Here is a 21,890-nt window from a genome sequence, read left to right as displayed (position 1 = left end):
AATTACTGTCCTCACCAGCTGGCAGATGCTTACAATTAAACTCAAAGACAAGACAGCTGAAAGAGACCTCAGTTATTTAGCTGTTCAAAGACAAACATAACAAAAGCTAATTAGGACAGTGGCAGTGGTTTAGCAACAAGTACAACAAAAGCCTCGACATTCTTTAGACATGAGGGCTGCTGCTGGACCACGTTCTCACAAAGCCAGGTCTGTGCTCTTTCATCCTCCGATGAGATGTGTGAAGAGTTGGCAAAACACAGTGAAATCTGGTACTAATATTTATATTAAAAAATATGGAATATGTGAAGTGAACAAAGCCACAAGCTTCTACTGCTAAAAATAATGAGGAGCATTTTTAAATTATGCCATGTTGGAGGTCTGACAAAGAGCTACTCTGTTTTATTTTGAACACAGAGCCCTTTCAGATCAGCCTTGAAATATTCTAAAAATAAGCTTTCCGGTGATGGTCCTACTCCTGGCCATATGTAAGAGGTTTTCAGGGACATGAAATGAAACACTGTAGTGCACAAATGACAGAATACAGAAAATTTATTTAAATAGTAGCAGAGATCAAGATAGTAAGTTTTAAGACCTAGCAAAACACAGAAATGCTACACGTCCACTACTCTATGTTACTTTGTAATCCATTTATTTCGTAAAGACAAGTGAGGAACAATCATTTTAAAATGTCTTTGGACAACAAAAAGCCCAGAACAAGTACTTTTGTATAGATGTTTTGGGACTTCTGATTTTATTTTCATTGGTTACACTTCTGTGTCCCAAGGAAAAAAAAAATATAATTAAGTTGATGTAGTAACATGAATCAGTGAAGGAAATGCTTATAAAGCATTGTTTAATGAAAGTGAATCGGGTACTTCTTAACTTGAACTGCAAGAATACCTTTACTTAGGATCTGATAGTACAGCAAGGCCTCTACTATTGCCTTCACATTAATGTTCCCTTGGTATTCTTTTAATTACGATGTTTTAAGACAAAATTTCAAGTGTGCAAATACTGTTATCTGAAACCCTGCTTCATGATATAAGTTTCACGACAGGATTAGTCTTGATTTTTCTTCTACTCAAATATGATGGTGCCAGACTAAAATCCTGTGAAAGACCAAGGATGTTCACTAACAGAAAACATGAGGTCCTCTCTGAAACCACTGATTCTCTCTGGATGTTGAAGGATGAGTTCAAGTAACTCAGAACAATGGCCAAGAGCAAACACAGAAACTAGAGCTAGAAAGTTATTTGCTCTTCAAGTTAGAATCTAATCCAGTTGCCATTGCAGTTACTTTCTTTTGCTTTGGGAGATCTTTAGAGGAGGGCAGGGTTCCCTGAAGACAAACTGCATGATGCCATAACTTCATTTGGGAAAGTGCAATCCCTGGTGATTGGGGGTTAAGACTCTCAACACCAGAAACCACTGGCTAAAGCCATGTGAAAATGGAAGAAAATGGTTACAAGCAGAGGCTGGAGGAGTGCACATCCACAGAAGGTCCAGCTGGAATTCTGAACTGCCTATGAAAATATTGATTTGGGAATCACAAGCTGTGGAGCGGATGAGGAGGAGGCTGATAGCCATCTGTGGAGGAAGCTCTGCTTGTTTCTCAGGGGTTCTAGAGATCATGGAGTGCTGCTGAGGGTGCCAGCTGGCCTGCTGCCACGAGCCTTCTCTGTGCCACCAAACAGTCTCTGGGAAGCCTGCCCATGGAATCACAGCACATATTCCAAACAAGAATCACTTGGTATTTCTTCACTATGAAAGCTGATGAGCAGCCGATTTTCTTTCCAAAGCTCAGACTTCCAGGGTTTCTCCTGACTGGTTGTGGTGGGGGCATGGCTGGGTGAGTCTCGGGAGAGTTGCTGACAGCAGAACAGGAAGTGTTTACTTAAGACTTTTTTCTTTTCTCCAATCTTTTTGGCTTGGCCACATGAACACATCCCATGACCTATTCCAGAGACTGTGGCTTAAGAATACTTGAATTACTAATTTTCCATGTTCTTGTATCTCTTCAGTTTCTCAAGGACAGATGATGGTTTCTCATGTTACCTTTCTGTTCTCTCAGTAAAACAGGACTTTGTCCAGCAGACAGAAATGGAACCCTCTTCTTTCTTGAAGCAAGAACTGAACCTTGAGGCTCCCTATTGATTGTTTTCAGTCATGTTTAACACTCTGAATGGCAATGCTGTGCAGAGCTGAGGAACAAAAACCTCAAACATGCAGGATGCTGGTTATTGCTTTAAGACTGACATGCTTTGGGATGCTTTATAACAAGGAAATCTTACTTCATTTTATTCAGTTAATTATAATCAGCTTAAAAATGGAGATTAGAACAGGAGCTACATACCAGTCTTACATAATTATACATAATGTGTACCTACAAACACATGGACTGTAATTCTTCCTGATCAAATTCTAACTTTGTACCTCATTACTATCATTTTGGTTGTGGTAGAATCCAAAAGCAATTCCCCACACCCAGATTATTCCCCGCACACTTTATACTGGGGCAAATCTACGGTAAAAATGGTAAGAGAGGCTCAGTCCCGCAGACTCTAAATTTAGAACAAGAAATACCTACAGAACACGGTGAACTCAGTAGGTGATTCATTTCCTGTTGAAGATGTTTCCTAAAAACTCAAGTTTATCTCCCGAAGGTCACTCCCACCTTCAGAAAACATACACAACAACTTATTTTTAGAGTTGTGTAGAAATGCCTTGCCCACACAGTAAATTGGACATATGTTCTTGGATTTAGCTGCCAGTTCTATGAAAGTTAAAGAATTCTGGGCTCACTGTTTTTACTAAATAAAATTTTGCATTTATTTTGGTCAAAGCAAAAACCAATTCTGCATAAAACCATTGCTCATGGACCTTGCAATGAGAGCTAAGTCTGTTGTTGACATTCTTATGCTTGGTTGTGGGTTGCTGCTCCTCCTCCAAGTACATTCCTAACTTTAGATACAGCAACTGGAAAGGATGCTGGATTGAGCACATGCTAAGTGGCATTGCTAAATCAGAGTGAAAGTGGTAACTCTTCCTTTCTGCTGCTATCCTTTGCACAATATGGAAATGTTGTTCCTCTATCCTGAACATCCTCCTCCTTTGCTGATTGGCCCCAGCAGCTTCTTGTGTCCGCACAGAACACTGCACATTCACCAGGCCATAAACGAGGGAATGAAATACCCAAACTCCTGTGATCTTTAATCAAATTTATCACCTGCAGTAGATCCCATACTAGAACTGTGCACAAAATTTCTCATGTGTAAAATTGGGACGTATTTTTGTAGGTGAAAGTAGAATCAGACTGGTTTGAGGGTTCGATGATTCACATTGTATTTAAAATTTAAAATAAGTTCAAATCCCCAATTCAGCTATCACTGAAAACATTGGTTTGGATAAAATACTCTACATTATTTTCAAATGACAGGGTACAAGCTATTTAAAATAATATTAAGAGTATTCTGAAGGTGTATGAAGAAACTAGAGCTGAGCATTGTGTACAGTGTAGTACCTGGGGTGGTGAAATTTAAAAAAAATAACAGAGTAAAAATTCTTTAGGAATAATAAGAAACAGGGTAAAAATGCCAGAGAGATGTTAGAAACTACCAAGATGATCCACCTTCTGTATCTACAAATAAGACAATAGGTTTTCACAATATTGGTCGGCTGATACTAATTTAGAATTAGATATTATATCCTGATTTCCTGTGGCTTATTTCTAGAAAATTGATTTTTAAAAGCCCAAATCAGCCGAATATTCACAAAAAATGTTCAACATTAAAAAATGCAAAAAGAAGGAGACAGACACTGAAAAGACAATGCTGGGAAAAAAAGGTTTTTCATCTAATGGTTGTTTCAATTCTTAAAAGCAATTAAAAAAAAAAAAATCCAACCTGAAATTATTTGTGCATCTTCATGCAAAGACCTCGGCATTCAAGGAGCACTTTATCCATCTCCACACATCATAAAATTCCACTAATTAAGTTCTCTCTTGTAAAATAATTTATATTTTCTGTTCCTCAACCACTAGATTAATTTTTTTTACCACACATATATTGCTTCCTGGTATTACAGAAAGAGTGCTGTAGATAAACATTTTGTATATCAAACATTTGAATCTTAAATGTGAAAAATCTCTTCAGGTGTAGGCGTATAAACAAATATAAATTTGTCTGTATGAAGCTCAACTGGAGAGCCACATAGGAAGGAAGATGGTTCTAAAAAAGATGCTTGAAAAAAAACACCAAAAACCCAGTATCAGCATGAATAGAACAACGACCTTAAGCTGTTAGAGGCTGGTGAAATGTGCTCCTCTTCTCTTGTGATCTTCTTGTCTGGCCTTTGGTGTTTTGGTTTGCACTGCTCAGTGGCTGGGTCTGTTTGGAGGTTTTGGTTGCAAATACAGGAAGCAGAATTTGATCATTTGTTATTGCAATGCCTAAAGATACAGGAATTTCTGCTTGTTCTTTGGAGCAGGTGGTTTTATGTAGCTCCCCTGGTGGCTGAATGTCTCTGCTGAAGCAGAAGGGTTTAAGAGATGAAACATCCAACTGAGATCATGAAAAGGCTAAAGTTTGATCATTTCTGTTAAGCTTCTAGTGAATTCAGACTCTGACAATGAACAAATTTGGGCATTACCTCAGACAGCCAGTGAGGAGAGGTAAATATAGTTGGGATTATGTCCATCCATAATGTGAAATTCTCTGTATACCCGCAGTTCTGTGCATTCATAGTATGAAATTCTCTCTATATATTCAAGTTACTTTCATGCAAAGTATGGCAGGCAGAGAACAGAAAATCAAGTTGTTCTGTGACAAGATTACCCACAGCCATATGGAGGTGAGGCACAGTATCATCTTGGCTTCTCTTAAAATATGTCACGTAGTGAAGAGGCAAGTTAGGGAGTGAAAACACTCACCAAATTTAGAGTCTCTGAATAATGACACTTGAATCTGGTTCTATTTGTTAAACTCCTGCTGTAGAAGGAAAGTACTTCCCTAAAATATGAATTTCTTGCATGTTTAACACTACAATATGGAGGACTCCTGTGATGTTCAAGACAGTTCTAGAAGTCACATCAGTAAGAGCTTTGGCATAATCATAGAAGAGCACGTACTGGGCTGGAGTGCCCAGTGCACTGTTTTTGACTGCAGATTCTGGCTATAAAAGCAAGTATGTCAAGCCACAGATCGGGACATTTGGAGGGAAAGTGGAGCTTTGCTTTACTGACACAAGACAGAAGTTTTTGTGCCAATCCTTTTGCCTTTAGTACAGAAAAGCATGACAGAAACATTCGCTGCCCCTCTCTGCCCAGGGATGGTAAAAGACAGAGCTGCTGACAACTCTTTAGTGTATAATAAAGGGTATGGAATTCAAGGAAGAACCCAGTGCACCTCTCTCCCCAGACCCACAGAGATGCAGACAGGTCATGGTACAGGATTTAGTGCCCTGTTCCTCTCAGAGGCAGATGTTACTGCAGTTTAATGCAGTTTAGGAAAACTGTAGGTGTGTGATCAATAAGCAAAAACACATCCTTGAAACACTTGTGAAAACATTTTCTGACTAAAGCTAGCTGACATTATTCCAAGAGCTTTGTATTTAAGAGCCTGCACCTCAGAATCCCCTCTCCTCCAATCAGGATCAGCACGCTCCACAAAATCCTTGCTGTAAATATATGGCCCAGCAACGCTGTTATGTACTGAGTAGTTGAAGGTGTCTTTATGTACATTATGCATGAAAACCAATGCAAACTCATGTTGCAGAACAAGGTCAAGCAGGAAATTGAAAATTAAATGCCAGTATCTCAGTAATAGCTTGCTGAAGGGCACATTAGAAACAGCTTACCAGAAATCCTTCCAGAAGCAGGCAAGAAACAAGAACGTCTTTCACTTGAACCCATTTCTGTTGCCAATAATTCTTTAAAGTCATTTAACTGTCTCTGGATTTCCATTTGTGGCAGGGTTTAGGAGGTGGGGGGTTAACTGACTCTTCAGTTTTTTATCCCTCTTTTCTAAGAGAACAGAGGGTACTCTTCCAGGCACTAAAGTTCTTACTTAAAGATGGTTTAAGTCCTTTGGAACTTTACAGACAGAATTATGAGGGTCTTCAGGCCCTAAATGATACAATAGGTGCCTCCTGGGATCTTCTTATTTTCTTGCCTAAGCAAGTTGGATGCCCAACTCCCTTTTTTGGGAGTCTTTTGGGAGAAGCTGTGCATCTCAGGTACTTACCTTCTTTTCCTTGGCCAGTCATTTGCATTTTAAAGCACTTAAATAAAGTTTGCAGATCTGGTCACCAATCTTGAAAAGCCACTGGGACTTGGACTGCTAAACCAGTTCTGAAAGTGAAAACTGTTAGAAAAAAATATTCTGTGTTTCAACCTGCACTTTCTAAATCAAAAACTGGTGTCTGTGAAACCAAGAAAGTTTCTTTTTCTTCTAAAGTTTATAAAATTCACATTCTGGAGCTCCTTCATGTCTTTATGTTTACAGTCTAATGGTATTTTAGGCAGAGTTTTAATGCAAAACCTATGCAAATGTAGTGTTTGTTATGAGAAATGAATACCAATAACTATAAATATTCATGACTTGATGTAACAAGCTGGGAGAGTTTCTGTGTCATCTTCTACAGTGATTACTTGGAGCTCTGTTTCATTCCCTAAGCAAGGATCTGTGCCTGCCCAAATGTAATTACTTAATGTATTAACTGAGAGAAGGCTGTGAAAAGAGTAGTTACAGAATCAGCAACAAAGGACAAATAATGGTATGGCAGACAGAAACCAGAGCACAGGAGAAGAGCTTCATGTCTTTTAATTCAAAGACATTTTTGCCACTTTTTAATTACTACATTTCCTCTGGCCCTTTCCAGAATTCCACTGTGGTTGCCCTGAGAGGAGTAGGAATTGAGTCCTATCTCTTCACACAATGTAGCGACTGGAAAAAACATGGACCCTGCTCTAAGTCGATAGAACCTCTTTATCAAGCACACACCAGTATTTATATGTTTTTTCAACGTACAAGTTTAGGATCAAACTGTGTAGCCAGTGATCAGGAGACTATCCAATCATGCACATAAATGGCAGAGCAGATGTTTCTTGCTCTTTTATATTGGACACTCTCACACATCCCACACAGCCCTAGCGGCCCAGTGCTCTGGACCACTTAATTGAAGCATTCTCACATAGGTATTTATGGCTGCAGATGGTCTTTGGTATGCACTTTCTCATGGGAAAAAGGTGCTTGTGAAGGTCGACAGGAGCAGCTGCTTCTACACACAACTCTTATGTCAGTTCAACAAATACATAATATTTTCCCTCTTAGTTACTTTTTTTTTACTAAACCAGGCATAGGGGGTTGCATGAAGAATAATGTAAAATAAGTTGAGATAAACTATTTAAAATTCTATCTAAATATGAATTTATGTGGACAGTGTTCTTAACTGGGAAAGTCAATCCAAGTCTTTGGCAGTGAGAATGATGTGACCACGGCCCCGAGAGAGTTAAATGGAAGCACTTCCATTGGTTTCACCATGCTCTGGGTGGGGCACCACCTTCTCCCTACTGCACTCTCTAAAACTAAACCAATGCAAGTCCTGCCACAAAGCAGCGAGCCCATAAACATAACATTACAATGAGCAATAAAACCTTGAGAGACTAGTTTCTCTATTGCTTTAATTTATACTCCTGTTAACCAATTTTAAATGCACATTAAAATACCAAGTAATTCTGAAGATGTCAGTGTGTGCATAATAGAGCCTGCCAAGGCCATGCAATGTAAATGTTTCAGCCATATTCTATTAGACTTCAGTCATTTATTCTTTATTTTAGGAAAGCCTAATCTGAGGAAGGAAAGCCATTTGAAGATATCCAACTGCAGGATAGGAAAAGCAAAATGGAATCTGAACTCCCTCTGGGGAAATGCCCTGACAGGCACTTGTGAAAGGGAATTCTGTAGCCATGACCTATGCAGCCCAGTTTGGAAATACAGAAAGGTTGACTCCACAATCTACAATGTTCTCTCCTATGTCATATGCTGTATTCTGAGTCATAGAGAACATAAGTCCTGCAGTTCTAAACTGGGACTAAAGCTGGGAATTAGCTATCACTCCCAGCTGCATCCTGATACGGCTTTAACTGCACCTCACTGAGATTTGGAGGAGCAGCTTCTCTCAGAGCTGAGCATCCTGTTCATCCTGTACTTGTTAGTGCTGTGGTAGCAGCAGCATGATCCCCGTGCATAGGTTTAATCCTCCCATTCAGCCCCTCTCCTCCACGAGAAGCAAGGATACACTATTAAAAACTGACTTCCTCAAAAAGCACATTATTAATATAATTGCAGTGTGAACACTCTAGAACAAAAGAGATGGAGGCTACACTGTGGAAATAAGTAATTTCACTACACTTAAAGAACTTGGAAAGAGATGGTTTTAAATAAAACCATTGTAAAGGGAATACAATCTTGTATTTTTTTTTTTGAAGAATCAGCTTCTGATGGCCTTTATTCAAGGTATGTAGCATTTGTCTCAGCAAGCAAATCCCAGTGTTTCCAGTGTGACCTATTTTCAGACAAAAGTAATAACCCAGGATTTTCCAAACTGGCAGCAGCTCTTGCTTTTGTAGCAACTACTTCAGCCAGACTTGCATCGTAATTATTCTAGTGTAGGAACCACACGATGCCTGATTTCAGAGACACAACTAAACCCAACTTGACCAATTTCATAAGCAAGGAGGAAGAATCCCATCTCTTCAGCTGTCGATTGAAATGTCATTGTTCTACTGCGAGTGCTTTCAGCCTTTGGGTTTGATTTTGAACTGGAACAAGTGGCTGTGGAATGGGGCTGTTCCTCGGCCTGGACACGTCCACCCTCCTTCCTGCCTTGCCTCTGAAGTTATACTATGAGATAGTGCCAAAATGTCACTGCAGATAATCATTTGCAACATTCCTCAGCTCTGTTAATCCAAGGCTCTGCAGTGGCAGCTATGGTGATGCCTGGGCAAGAGGTGCCAGGCCTTTAGTGCCCATCCTGCTGCTTCTCTGCTGGGGCAGCTGCATTGCTTCATGTCAATCAGCCAAAGCACGGAGCTGATCCAAAGGATCTGCAGGAACATCTTTTTCTTCTTTAATCAACAGCACAGGGATGCCAGGCAGACCAGCCTGATGGCACAGGCATCCGAACTGGCTGCTTGATTCTCTCCCGGCCTCCAACTGCTGCCTTGAACTCAGCTGATCTATTTTTCCATACCTACATCTCATTGAATATTTGTAAAATGACCTCTCTGAATAAAGACCTCCATTCTTCACCAAACCCCCCACAACAAACTCATAGATATTAAAGACACAGGAAGAATAAATTAGAGGAGGTCATACAAGGGCCCTAAAGAACCACCTCTGTGTTGGGGTGGAACATCTGTCAGCGGTGTGCTCTGGTGTCAACTGAACAACTTCCAGTGTGACCTGGTTATTTTGAGCTCTATCCCTGAGTATTTTTCTCTGTCATGCAGGCTCTGAAGGGCTGCAGGCCCTGAAAGGCTGCAGGCCAGGCTGTTGTCGACAAGCACTTGTGAATTACAGCAGTGCCATTTGCACCGCTGTAGTTAACGACCTGTCAGGTTTCCCATTATGATGTTATGCTGTTATTTTCAGGGTTTATGTCCTGACTATAAAGCTGGTGACTGCTTGGTTTGGAAACACTAATGCATTTTTTTGGTATGTTTTATAAATATAAAATGAAAAAGTGCCCTGACATAAAATCAGTCTCTATTCAGAAAGGTAAAAGGTGACAATTTTAAGTAATATTTTCAGTGCTAGAAAAAACCAATCAATAAGATTCAGGAAGGTTCCTTTTTTGGGCAGAGTCATTAACCATAATAATGCGATTTACAGCTCGCAGGGGCAGCAGGTACCCGGAAATGCATTAAGTAGGTGACTGTATTTTATGGTGACTTCTGAGAGGATAAATCTTTCACTGACCACAAAAAGCATGTGCCAGAAATGCCATGATGGGGTGATGGTATAGGATAGCTATATTTTAATCTGTGTAAGTAACAACAGTAAAACTTCTCCAGATAATAATTCCACATCCTCCTAAACAGCCAGATGTGAATGGTGAGCATGGATTTTGCTCCTGAGCATGTTCAATACATTCATGGTCCAGTGAATTCACAAGTGACCTTTTTAGAAAGGTGTTACGAGAGGAGGAAATTTTCAGTAAGTACAAATGAGTGGTTTCGGACTATCAAGTCTCCAGCAATCCTCTAATTGAGGAGTCTAAGGAATCCTACACATATACAAACATGGACTTTCAGAAATAAAGTCAGCTCAGCAGGTTACTGAATAAATGCTATGATCAAACAACCCCCTGAATCTCTATTTATAAGTTAAATCATAGCTGTCTCTTAGGAAAGTACTTGCATACCTTAGGATGTATCCACCTTTAGGTAACAGTCTCATTTCCTTTTCTTTTTGATCTCTTTATTAAGCAGGGAACAGGATTTGACAGGGAGGTTTTTTGTTAGTACCAGTGAAGCTTTCAGTGACACCAACAGGCAGAGTTACTCTGTGTGACCATGTACAGAACAGTGGTGTGATCTTATTTCACAGGAGTTTATTTTAACCACAGATAAGGTTGTAGCTGTAGTGACCATATTTTCCTATGTATGACAGGGCAAATTCTCCACTAAATTGCACTAATGAGATGTACAAGTTAAAAGCTGCACACTGTGTTTATTATAAAGTTCTCAGTGGTGCTGGGTCCATCCCCAGTTTAACAGGAATCATCTTCCTGAAGTCACTGTAATATCCTGATAAGAACAGTCTCAGTCAAAGAGGAGGTGAATTCCTACCTGACAATCAAAACTGTAATTGTACTACTCTTAAAATGTAATTCTTCATCAAGGTATTTTACAACAGTAATTTTTTTAAGTGGGATAATGACAGAAGTAGCAGTGAGGCAACATCTTAGTGCCACTCATTATCTCTGTTTCCATGTTATACTGCAATCCCTTCCAGTTCTATCTCATTCCACATACATTTATGGCAGAAGTACCTAAGCAAACATAAGCTGGAGCACTGTAAGCCGCCTTCTCTGATTAACTCCAATTACATTCCATTGGGGAAGAACGTTATTAGCACAGAAAAATACTATTCCTTATTATTCTCAGTGACTTCTTTCTCCAAAGGACACTAACTTATTTTACATTTTATCATGACAATCTATAAAAAGGGCTTTTTACATAGGAAGTAATGATTGCTACTGTTTAGTACAAAAACACATGTACACCCACAACAAAACTACTACTACAAGGTAATTAATAGCCAGAGCTCCAAATCCCCTCCTTACATAAGGAACTGTGGCAGATGTCATTCTCACTTTCAGCTTGGATTATTAGCTTAAAAAAGGTCCTTGAGTCGCTGAGCAGCAACTAATTCTTCTATCAGATTTCTTCGTGTTTCAATTCTACACATCTAAGGCATGGATACCACCAGTGGAAAGGGTGTCAAAAACTCCTTAGATACCTTGTGAAGATTAGCCTGTCAAGGCATAAGATAAGATAAAACTTCTTGAATATATCAATACATACATCCAGCATTGTACAGGAGCCTTTCTGGCCCCTGGAACTTTACTGAATAATCCTTCCAAGTAAGGGAGTTATGGAGGTTTCAGTTATTAACGACTTAGTCACAGGCCACTGTTCCAACTGCTTCTATACTCAACTTGTCAAGAGTATCACAGAATGCTTTGGGTTGGAAATGACCTTAAAGATCATGCAGTTACACCCCCCTAAACCTTTTCCAGTATACCCCAGTATTCATCCTTGGAATTCCTTCCTTTGCTTTTAGGTGAAGAACCTAAGAAAAGAAAGATTCCTAATACTAGTCTTACCCTTTTTATCCCAAACCCCAATTTTTGATGGTAGGGAAAAATCTGATAAATTTCCTAATCTGTCATCCCACAGGGATGATCCTTCTTTTTTTTAAGCAAAAGCTTAAGAGGATGCAACGGAGAACCCTTGCAAGATCACAGAGGTGGCTTGCTGGCTTCTCACTTTTAACTGGCTTAAAGTGGACTTGGATAATATTAAAAAAATTATTGCATTACATTTGCAGAAAGGGCAGTTACTTTCCCAACAGTACAGGTCTTCAAGGTTCTGTAGTGATTGTAAGCACACAGTGTGTAGGACAGCAGATATTCTGGATACTGCTCTCTGAGGATATGACCATCCAAATTGTATTAAACCTCTTGGACTTCCTCCCAGCTAAAAGCCATCATCCATGCAGGTTTTGGTAGCTACAGTTGTACCAAAACTTCCTGGCACTTAATTGTTCTTTGTGCTTTTAAGTTATATTTAGTGTCAGTGAAGGGTAAACAGCATCTGCTTCAGGATAGTGGGAAAGAGGATTTTCAACTTCATCAGAAAGTATCTGGAGTACTCCTATCCCAAAAATGTTATCTAACCTAGCAGCAAAGGGTGATGGACAATAATTGACAAGGATCTCCAGATCACTGCCTTCAAGGTCTTCCTTATTTGCACATTCCTGAAGCAGAAGAGGGGACACTGCCCATGTCCATGGTGGGGGAACCTGCAGGTGCAGCGGGACAGGCCCCGGACAGCTGGCGGCACAGCAAGGTCCAGCCTGCCACTTCATGTGCTGGTTATAAAAAGGGAAGGCTTGACCTTTTCAGTGCCTGGTGGCACTAGGAACAGACAGGTAGACAACTTGAATCATTCGGTCATGTCAGGATAACAAAGCAAAGGTCAGGATACATCTGCTACATGCAATTTTTCTTTCGTGGATACCAATCACAACTGAGGAGGAAAAGCCACAGCTAAGAAAGATAATTAGGCTGTTAAAAGAAAAGGGATCTGACACCACGTTAGCAAAGAACTGTGTTTCAGTCACAAGTTTGTCAAAGTTTTAAAATTTTTGGTCTTTAGAGCGCTCTACTGTGGTTAGTATACATTGCTGGCCCCCTAAAATTTATTTTTTTTCTTTCATGGAAGGACTGAATTAGAGGGAAAAACATCATTTAGAGATCTGTTTGCAAAATGGCTGCAGTTACAGGCCATATGTAAAACAGTAACTTTATTGAAAAGGCCCTTTTAAAAAGGATTGATGGATGTTCAAGAGAGAAGGACCTGAAGACAGCAACTTTTTGAGTTTCACAGCGGTTACAAATGCACCTGTAAAGGGTGATCCCCAGTCCTGAGCTCCTTGGCCAAGTGAGAAAGGGGGCTGTGGGAACCAAATCATGGTGCCACCAGGTGTTGTGACAGGGAAAAAGTCCATGTTGTACTATATTTAACTCTCACATAAAATTTTTTTTTAAAAATCTAGTTTCCTTCCTAGCTACATGATTGGTAAAGAGTCAGTTTTTGCAGAATCACCAAAGGAAGTGAGAAACCAAGAAAATATCTGGTATGAAATATATTTCATTCAAGCTATCTTTAACTGACAACCAAAGCTGAAATATTATATATACTAACCTAAGTTCAAATCAATAAGTGAATGATTTCCAGAACCTATGCTCTATCACCCTGAAGAAATCAACTGTTCCAATAGATTGCTTTCTAAAAGAAAAACTGCTATTACTGTTCCAATGAATAATTACATATGGCTGGTTAATTCCTTAGGGGCAGCAGCAGACTGCATGATTTTCAAGGGTGTGTGCAGACTGTTTAAAGCACTGCTGTAGCTCAGACAGCACCACTGTTTTCACTTATAAGCAAAATGCACCAGATGGTGAGTGATGCTGCAGCCTCCTGAAGTTCCAAAATAAGACCAGGAGAGATGTTATAGTTAGAAAAGGGAGCAGCTCAGGAGTAGTAATCAGCAGGTTTGGTTTTTGCTGTTCAGGCAGCCACGCTAAGTGATCACCATCTCAACATATGACACAGACCCCTCTGTGACTGCAGGGTGGCACAAACTGAGAGCTGAAAGTTTAGTGTGTGGGTTTGAAGTTTTGCATCTCTCAGTTCCAAGCCATGGACAAACAGTTCATGGTTCTTACAGTGACTTGCCCATCAAAGGTTATTTTTGAATGTGTACATAAAGAAATTTCTAATTTTAAAAAAAAGCTCAAAGCTGTAATAAAAGAAATCTTGAAGCCCAGACAGGAGAAACTAGGGACACTTGAACTACCTCTGTGGGCCATAACAAAAGCACATGGGGATAGCAGGAAGTTTAAAATAAGGTTTTGGCACTCATGATCAAGCTTGTCAATTGTTTCAGACTTCTTTTCCCTCATAAATCATTACGAAATTCATGCATCTCCTCCTTGGAGGCAGTTCCTCAGTGCTTCACAACCACTGCCCATGTTTTTGAGTCAGTGCAGTGTTGCCAGCTGGTCAATGTTAGGGCATAATCCCACCAACAGGATCCTTGCAAAATGCAGGAAGAGCATTACAGAACTCCAGCAGTCTTTTCCCTTTTAGGGTAAAACAAGCTGTGAAGGAACTATGAACTGGGGATTTCTCATCTCAGAACCTCAGGGAAACAGGTGGGCTTTGACTGGTGATCTGTGGCCAGTAATGAATCCTGGTGGATGTAGATCTTCATCTGGAATTAGAGTTCATTTACAGCATTTATTACAAGGAAGGAGAACACCATCTGCTCCTTCAGTAATGTTCACTCATTATTTGATGGATTTCCTCCTGTTAGCTGGGGTTGGCACTAGCACCCTGTAAAGTAACTTTAGATTTGGTATAATTCAGTAGGGGGGCCCGAAGACAGTATCTTCCCTGGGAAAGAAACACTTATATGCTTGAACTATCACACAGTCCAGCGTTTCCACAACAGGATGGAGGTTTGGCAAGTGCCTTCTGTGATCACAAATTAGATTTAACCACCTTTATATTTTATGCTTACCAAAGCCCACTTTCATAATGCTATGAAAAAACAGGACCAATATGAAAAGAATCAATACAATCACAAAGATTGTCAAAGGTTATGCACATCTGTTTGAAGTAACAATTAATTTGGAATATGATTGTCTTGGCCACCTGGAAATTGCTTGCACCACTTCAGTGACACAACATGTTCATAGTCACAGCCAAAGGAAAAATATGAGAAAGGTTATTTAAAGGTGTTTTAACCCATCAAGAACTACTTTGATATTCCACACCAGAAAAAGTCTATGTAGTAGAAGTTTGTAATAATGTAAATTATTTTATCATTATGCAAATCACCATGCATAAAGGAAAGTACTCCTTCTTCATCCTTGAACATTCCCTGAAGTTTAATTTGGAACCTCATTTGCATTAAATTAACATTTTTAAGTTCTACTTACTTTCTACTTTGTTTGCCTACATGATTTAAATCATAAGAGCAATTCTTTGCTTGTAAAACAGGTGAGAGATGGAGAGTGGTTTCTGCACCAGTAGCAGATACACAAATCTAGCCTTGATGAACCTTTCCTCCTGCACTTGAGAACTGTGCACCTCTCTTTCAAGGCTGGGCACCAGGACAGACCTGAGCCACAGTTCCTGTGCTGAGAGAACCTGCCAGTTCCCAATGCTGCCTCCTCTTGGAGCACTGCAAGAAAGGAATTTGGGAAGACACTGTAAGGGGTCTTGCACCTCCTCTCTGCCTAAATCCTCCCCTCCTGTGAGATACACATCGCTGACTGCAGCTCAGTGGCTTACAGCAGGAAAAAACCCATGTCCAGATGAACATTAGAAAGGGATTTAAAATATTTTTTTCTAAAATCTATTGCAGAATATGGGGAGTCTGGGATTTGGGAAATGTAGTGAAGTATGGCTTGATTTTATGAACTGCTCAATGGTAAACCTGCACAGGATCCAGTGTGGGGGATTTTTTTATGCTTCCAAAACAGAATAAGCAGAAAAACTTATGAATGGCATATTCTAACCCAGTCATATTGTGATACACTCCTAACTGCATTCTTACACAGCTCTCCACAAAAGAAGTGAGAGTTCAAAGAGAGACAGTGACTTTGCTTTGAAGTAGGCGAAAAGTACTCACCCAGCTAAAGCTGTGATAGACAAACTCTGGCAACTCCTCCTGGAGTGTTTTACAATGATATTGCCTCTAATTAATCATCTCTGCATTTGTGGCTGCTCCCCCAGGCAGCTCCAGAGCTGGATTCATGTCAATTATATTAGCTGAGATGCCAGTTCTGAACTGCAGTAACAGGCTCTTGGACAAACACTCCTTTCTAATATCTTTGGGGGTGTTCACTTCCAGCCCTGGGTCAGGACAAACAGCTGTGGAAAGAAAACATCCTGGCAGATGGCTGTAGCTGTTTGCTTCAGTGCACATCAGTCAGCAACTCCAGCAATAGCTCCTCAGCCTGCCTGGCAGCTCTCACCTCTCAGGTGCTAATTAGCATCTCGTGTGAGATCTGATACGTGACTGCCACCGGCACGGATAAACTTAATACGCACCAACAGATCCTTTGTGATGTGTTAGTCTGAGAGCACAGCCACAAATGCAGCCTTGAAATGCTTTAAATATGGTTTTCAAAGGCTCCCAAACATAGGTGCTGCTGGAAAAAAAAATCAGTTGTTTGTTCTGTAAGGTCTCATGGGATTTCTCTCTTCTGCTGAGGCTGACAGGTTGCAGAGTTGAATTTGAAAGAAAGGTGCCCCCAAATTCTCCTTGCTTTCTTCATGGCTGCTTGAGTGAGCTGTTCATTACTGACTTTCTGGACCAGTTCTTGAGGATGTGTGCTGAGTTAGTCAGATATTCAACACATATGAGTAATTCAGGTTTCCCTCAGAAAGGAGGTGTCCCTCCACACCACTCGAAGAGGTCTTCCCTCCTAGAAGTTTTTGAGTCATCACTGTTTCCTCATTCACCTTCCAAAGATGTTCCTAAGCCTAAATTTCTCACAGTATTAAGACTAGAACACCACAGGCATGAACTGATCACAGGTTTCTTTACATCCTGACAATTACATTATTTTTATCAGTAACTTTAAATTTAGGCCTGTTCAGCAAATATTTTTTTCATTCATTTTCTGCTGGGCATCTACCTGACTCGTGCAACTCAGGAAGGCTGAAATATCTTGAGAGCAGGTGATTATATTCTCCAGGTTTCTTCCCCTGCTGTCACTGTGAGGAACTAAACATGCCCAACAATACACTGGAGTGTCTGTGACAGCCCAAACCAATCTCAAGCAAATCTGAAAAGCTACTTTAAGCTACATCAGTATGTAATTAAGCTCCAGGCCTCTAGATTTTCACAACCATTTCAGTGCCAGAAATGTGTGGGTTGAAATATTTCATCTCATTTGCACTAGAATTCTTAACAAGACAATCAGCATTTTGGGACTTTCAGATGACTGTCAGGTTGTAACAGCTCTCACAACAGTAAAAGCAGCTGATGATAGGTCAAATCTACAGATCCTCAGGAACAGCTCACACAACAGCTCAGCAGTATTTTCTAGTATTATGAGGAAATGAGGATCATGTAACAGTTTTCCTGGTGCATTCATGATAAAACTTATAGCACTACTTTACCTTATAAGAGATGGCTAATATACATAAATTAATGCATATTAATCTCAATTGCACTGAAAAGATACTGCACAGAATCCTTTTAGCTGCCTCTTGATTATTTATCATTTACTAAATCTCAATGAAGCCCAGTTACGTGGTTGTTTTACTCATAGTTTCTTGTTTACTAAACAAAAATCAGTGAAAATTGCATGCAGTGGGTTCCTGTCCTACTCATAAAATTGTAGAAATGCAATTACCTAGAAGTGCTGCACCAGATAAATAAATTCATCCAGTTAACAGTAACACTTTTCAGTTCCTTTCCCTTTTCTACACACAGAACACACACACTCAAAGTAGCACATGTTGGTTTTACTGAGAGAAACCTGGAATGTTATCAAAGTGATTTCTTCCCTGAAAAACTGCCATGATCTTTGGATGATGGATTAACAGAAACCTTTCTGTGCTTCATTATAATGGGATGTTGAGTACTTGTCAACTAAAAGCCTTTGCAATGAAAACAAATCAACCCGAAATATCTTCCCCAAATCCAACTATATTAATTCCAGTGGAAAAAAATATTTAAGAAAGGCTAAAATCTTAAAATTACACTTACCTGGAACAAAGCTTCCCTGGACCACCTCCTTATAAGCCCACCAGCCTTCATGGATTTTTGGTGAATTTTGTTGAGCTAGAAAGAAATAATCAAAGAAACTATAAAATTAGGGGAAAACATAAGACTTAATTAGCTAAACTTTAGGAATTCTAAACAGGCTACTATCTTCTACATAAGAGTCACTCAAGTTCCCAAGTGATCTTTATTCAATTTACAGAATCATGCTATGCATACGTATCTTGGAGAACCTTGTCCCTGTTCATCACACAGTAAAATATACTCTGCTTTGGAAGACTTGATCACTAAACTTAACAATTCAGGTAGAAAATGAAGATTTATAGCACTACCAGTGACTTCTGTGCCACCTATAAAGTCAATATGGGATAAAAAGGCAGAGAAAAAATGAGTGCTCAGTAGTCAGTACCTGAGTCTAAGTTGACTGACTGAAAAGCAGTTTCTCCCCTTCCTTTCCCGAGTTTCCCAATAATCTCTCACTTTGCATGGGAAGAAGTGGCAGAGTGAACCACAGCCCATAATATCTGTGTCTGTCACTGCTTCACCTCAACCCACGAGCTCCGAGCTCCAAAACCAGGCCAGAAAGGCACAGGCCACAGCTTCCCCAGCACTGGCTCAGGCTCCAGTGCTGAGGCAGGAATCTGGTTTTTCCATCTTCTCTGTCTGCAATGGAGCACCCACTCCTGTTCCCCCCCTCAGCCACCCAAGTAGCTTGGCAAAAACATGCTTGTGACTGGTGTCTCTGACACACTTTCACAGTGTGAGAGCAGCTGGGAGCACAGTGCAGGAACACAAAAAAAGGTTTCTTTGATCAATATTCAGAAGGTTATAGCAACAAAAAGCCTAGGCTTTGGATAAGGTTTGTCCCTGATGAGTCTTGTTGCCTAAGTGACTTCTCTAAAGTCCTGAAAAGCCAAGAGCAGAAAGGTCTTGATTGGTGAAGTTTGCTGCTCTTTGTCATCACTTCTCTTTGTCTTGAAATTGGAATTTGAGCAAATTTTGTGGTCAAAATGTGAAGTCTCTATTAATTGGAAGTATTTTCAAAGGGCAGACAGACACACAGCAAGACAAACATTCAGCTGATCTCCATTAAGAGAGAAGAGCTGATACACAAATATGTTCTGCCTTCACCTGTCTTTTGCTTGGTATGTTCCTACTTAGAGCAACTCTCCCTGAGCTGCAGAAAGCTCAGTTACCTTGTGCATAATTTGACTTAAATTTTGGGGTTGTCTTCTTTTTAAGACACTTTCAATCTCTTTCACTAGGGCAAAGATTTTTTTTACATAAATATGCAGCCACAGAAGATGCTGGATTTAGCAGCTTTTTGCTGCCATTTCACTTCTAAACCACAATTTATTTATAAAAAACAACTACCGTGGGAAAAGTTCCAGCAGTATAATAAAAACTGTTGCTGTCATTAAAAATTACAGAGAGGATGTGAAATTCAGGCTAAGAGGGATGCAAGGTAAGGACCATTACATACTGTTCTATCAAGTTACAGAACAGTATTTATGATTTAACTGAGTGTAAATTGCAGAAACAAAAGTAAAGCTGAAGTTAATTAAATGTAGGGACAGAAGGACCAACACTCTGCCTTACCAAAATCCAGCTATGCCAGTGGGATGGAGCACCTGTAAATGCAGCTTTCTGATGTTCCATTAACTGAGTGGTGATGTGTTGTTAAACTGAAGGCACAGTTCCACTGTGCACCCTTTACAGTCTGCAGATGAAACTGTCCTCATATTTTAGTTTTTATAACATTGTCTGGAGAACTCCAACTGTGCATGGCTTGGTTGTGCTGGACTGCACTGTACAAACATTTGGAAAATGGCAAATCCCAACTCACAATCAAAATATATGAGCAGAAAATTGTTCCTATCCAGTCTGAACTGCAATTTTTTGGATCTCAACACTTGCCTTCATGTCCTCAGCAGGATAAGTTCTTAAAGATTTCAAAATGGCAGTAAGAGAGGATACTAAGGAGTCCCAACAAAATAGAGCCGTAATTCTTCTACTCTAAAATTTTCCAGGGAATTACACTGCATTAAAGTGCCTCTTGTAGTCATACACACAGCTCAAGTTGGTTCAGCCAGGCAGAGGCAGACGCATTTTAGAAGTGGCTGAAAAAATTATCTATATATATATAGATAAAAGCAAGTTAACACTTTGGGTAGGATGGGTATTTTCAAATGCAGCTGCCTAATGTCAGCATTCATCAAAATGTATACAGATGAAAAATACATTGCTTTTTCCCACTCTGGGGCCAATCTGAATGATACATACCAGGTCCAGAAGAGAAGTATAATCCATTATTCGGAGTTTAAATTAAACCAAAATCAAAAGACGCTGGCTCTGCAGCTCTGCTTCAGTGGGTTACCCCAATACTTAGTATAGCTAATTCCAAAAGGAATAGCAGGAAAATAAGATTTTGATGACATTTTTTCAAATCTGCTGCATTAGTATGGAACAGACTGCATGAGATGAGCAAGAAAACTAGATTATCAAAGCTCTGTACTGAATAATTGGATGCCAGTGCAGTTGCTTCAGCTATCAGAGAGGAGCATGACCTGGCATCACTCTGCACATTCCACAGATATCAGATCCTTATCTCTTCAATTCACATGAAAATGAAACACAGAAAATACAATAACAAACTAAGGTGTCGTGCCCTAGCCATATCTAAGGTAGAGCAAGAGCAATGCTGGCAGCACTGCTGATGTACAGAAAACTGAGGCCACTGAGGAAACCGTGAGGCAAGGCAGGTAGGGTTGTGAGGGGACACTTAGGGTGACAATCCCCAGTGCTGTGCTCTTTCCTGAACCCTGAAACCTCAACGTTTTATAGCAGTCCAGGCAAAACATCCTGCAAAGTAGTGCAGAGAGTGACTGAACACAGATTTCCACTCTGTAGTGCATGTGATATCCAGCTTGGTGTCAAAGACTTACTTGGATGGAGCCTACAGGGACTTTACTTAAAAAGGGAAAAGATTTATAAAGCTCTAATTTCTCTGAATGCAGAAGGAAGAGGTCTGGTAAGGCCAGGGAGGAAAGTTTGCCTTCCAAAAACTTCTCCTAAACCATCACTCCAATCTGTGTTATTCAAGTGGGCAAGAGGACTTACGAAAGGAGAAAAAAGCTGTTCCCTATTTTTGAAACATGATCAGACCCATACCTGGATTAGTAATGGTACAAGGGAATATAAAATTAGAAGGAACAGCCATATGGACAATCCTTGCTGGGAATCCTATCTGGGACACTCACACCTGATGCACATACAGCATGGGCTCTCTGCAATTGGTGTATTAATGCCCATCTGACAGAATGGCTCCGTGCCTGAGTAAACAGGTTCAACCTTATGGCTCAAGGATTGTTGCCAAGGAAAATGATTCTTCACATGTGCCACCTCATGACACATGAAAATAGCAAAATTCTCTCAGCATCCTTCTGATTTCAGTTAAACTGTTGTACCTCTTCCTGCAATTCTCCCACTCGAGGATCATATAAAGAGACACGTGGGCTCTCTGTGTGGCCTCTGACACTGCTGTGGTCCTACCAGAACACTGCAGCTCCTCCACAGCAGCTCCTTGCTGGCAGGGGGAGACAAAAGGTTTAGAAAGTCATCCTGTATTCCTGAAGAGGGTTAAATATCTTAAAAAACAACTTCCATTTGTGATACCTCCGAGGCTCCTGCTTTTACCACTAAAACCCAGAGTACGGCTTTTGCTTCCTAGAAGCATTGTTGGTTCTGCAAGGCATGAAAATAAACAAGCCCCTCTGAACAGACACTGCAGTTACC

At 40.2% G+C, this 21,890-nt stretch overlaps 1 protein-coding gene across 2 annotated transcripts in view; it reads right to left on the bottom strand.

Annotated features, from left to right (window-relative positions):
• Positions 1-21,890, bottom strand: part of CA10 (carbonic anhydrase 10) — a 187,967-nt gene that overhangs the window by 132,600 nt on the left and 33,477 nt on the right. For both annotated transcript variants that reach the window (XM_032128966.1, XM_032128967.1), the window contains exon 3: positions 18,081-18,155. In XM_032128966.1, coding sequence (XP_031984857.1) covers positions 18,081-18,155 — 75 coding nt within the window. The remainder of the gene's footprint in view (positions 1-18,080; positions 18,156-21,890) is intronic.

The sequence above is a fragment of the Corvus moneduloides genome, chromosome 19, assembly GCF_009650955.1.
Source record: "Corvus moneduloides isolate bCorMon1 chromosome 19, bCorMon1.pri, whole genome shotgun sequence".
NCBI lineage: Eukaryota > Metazoa > Chordata > Aves > Passeriformes > Corvidae > Corvus > Corvus moneduloides.
The sequence above is the reverse complement of the archived record's forward strand: the minus strand, read 5'-3'. Positions and strand labels throughout refer to the sequence as shown.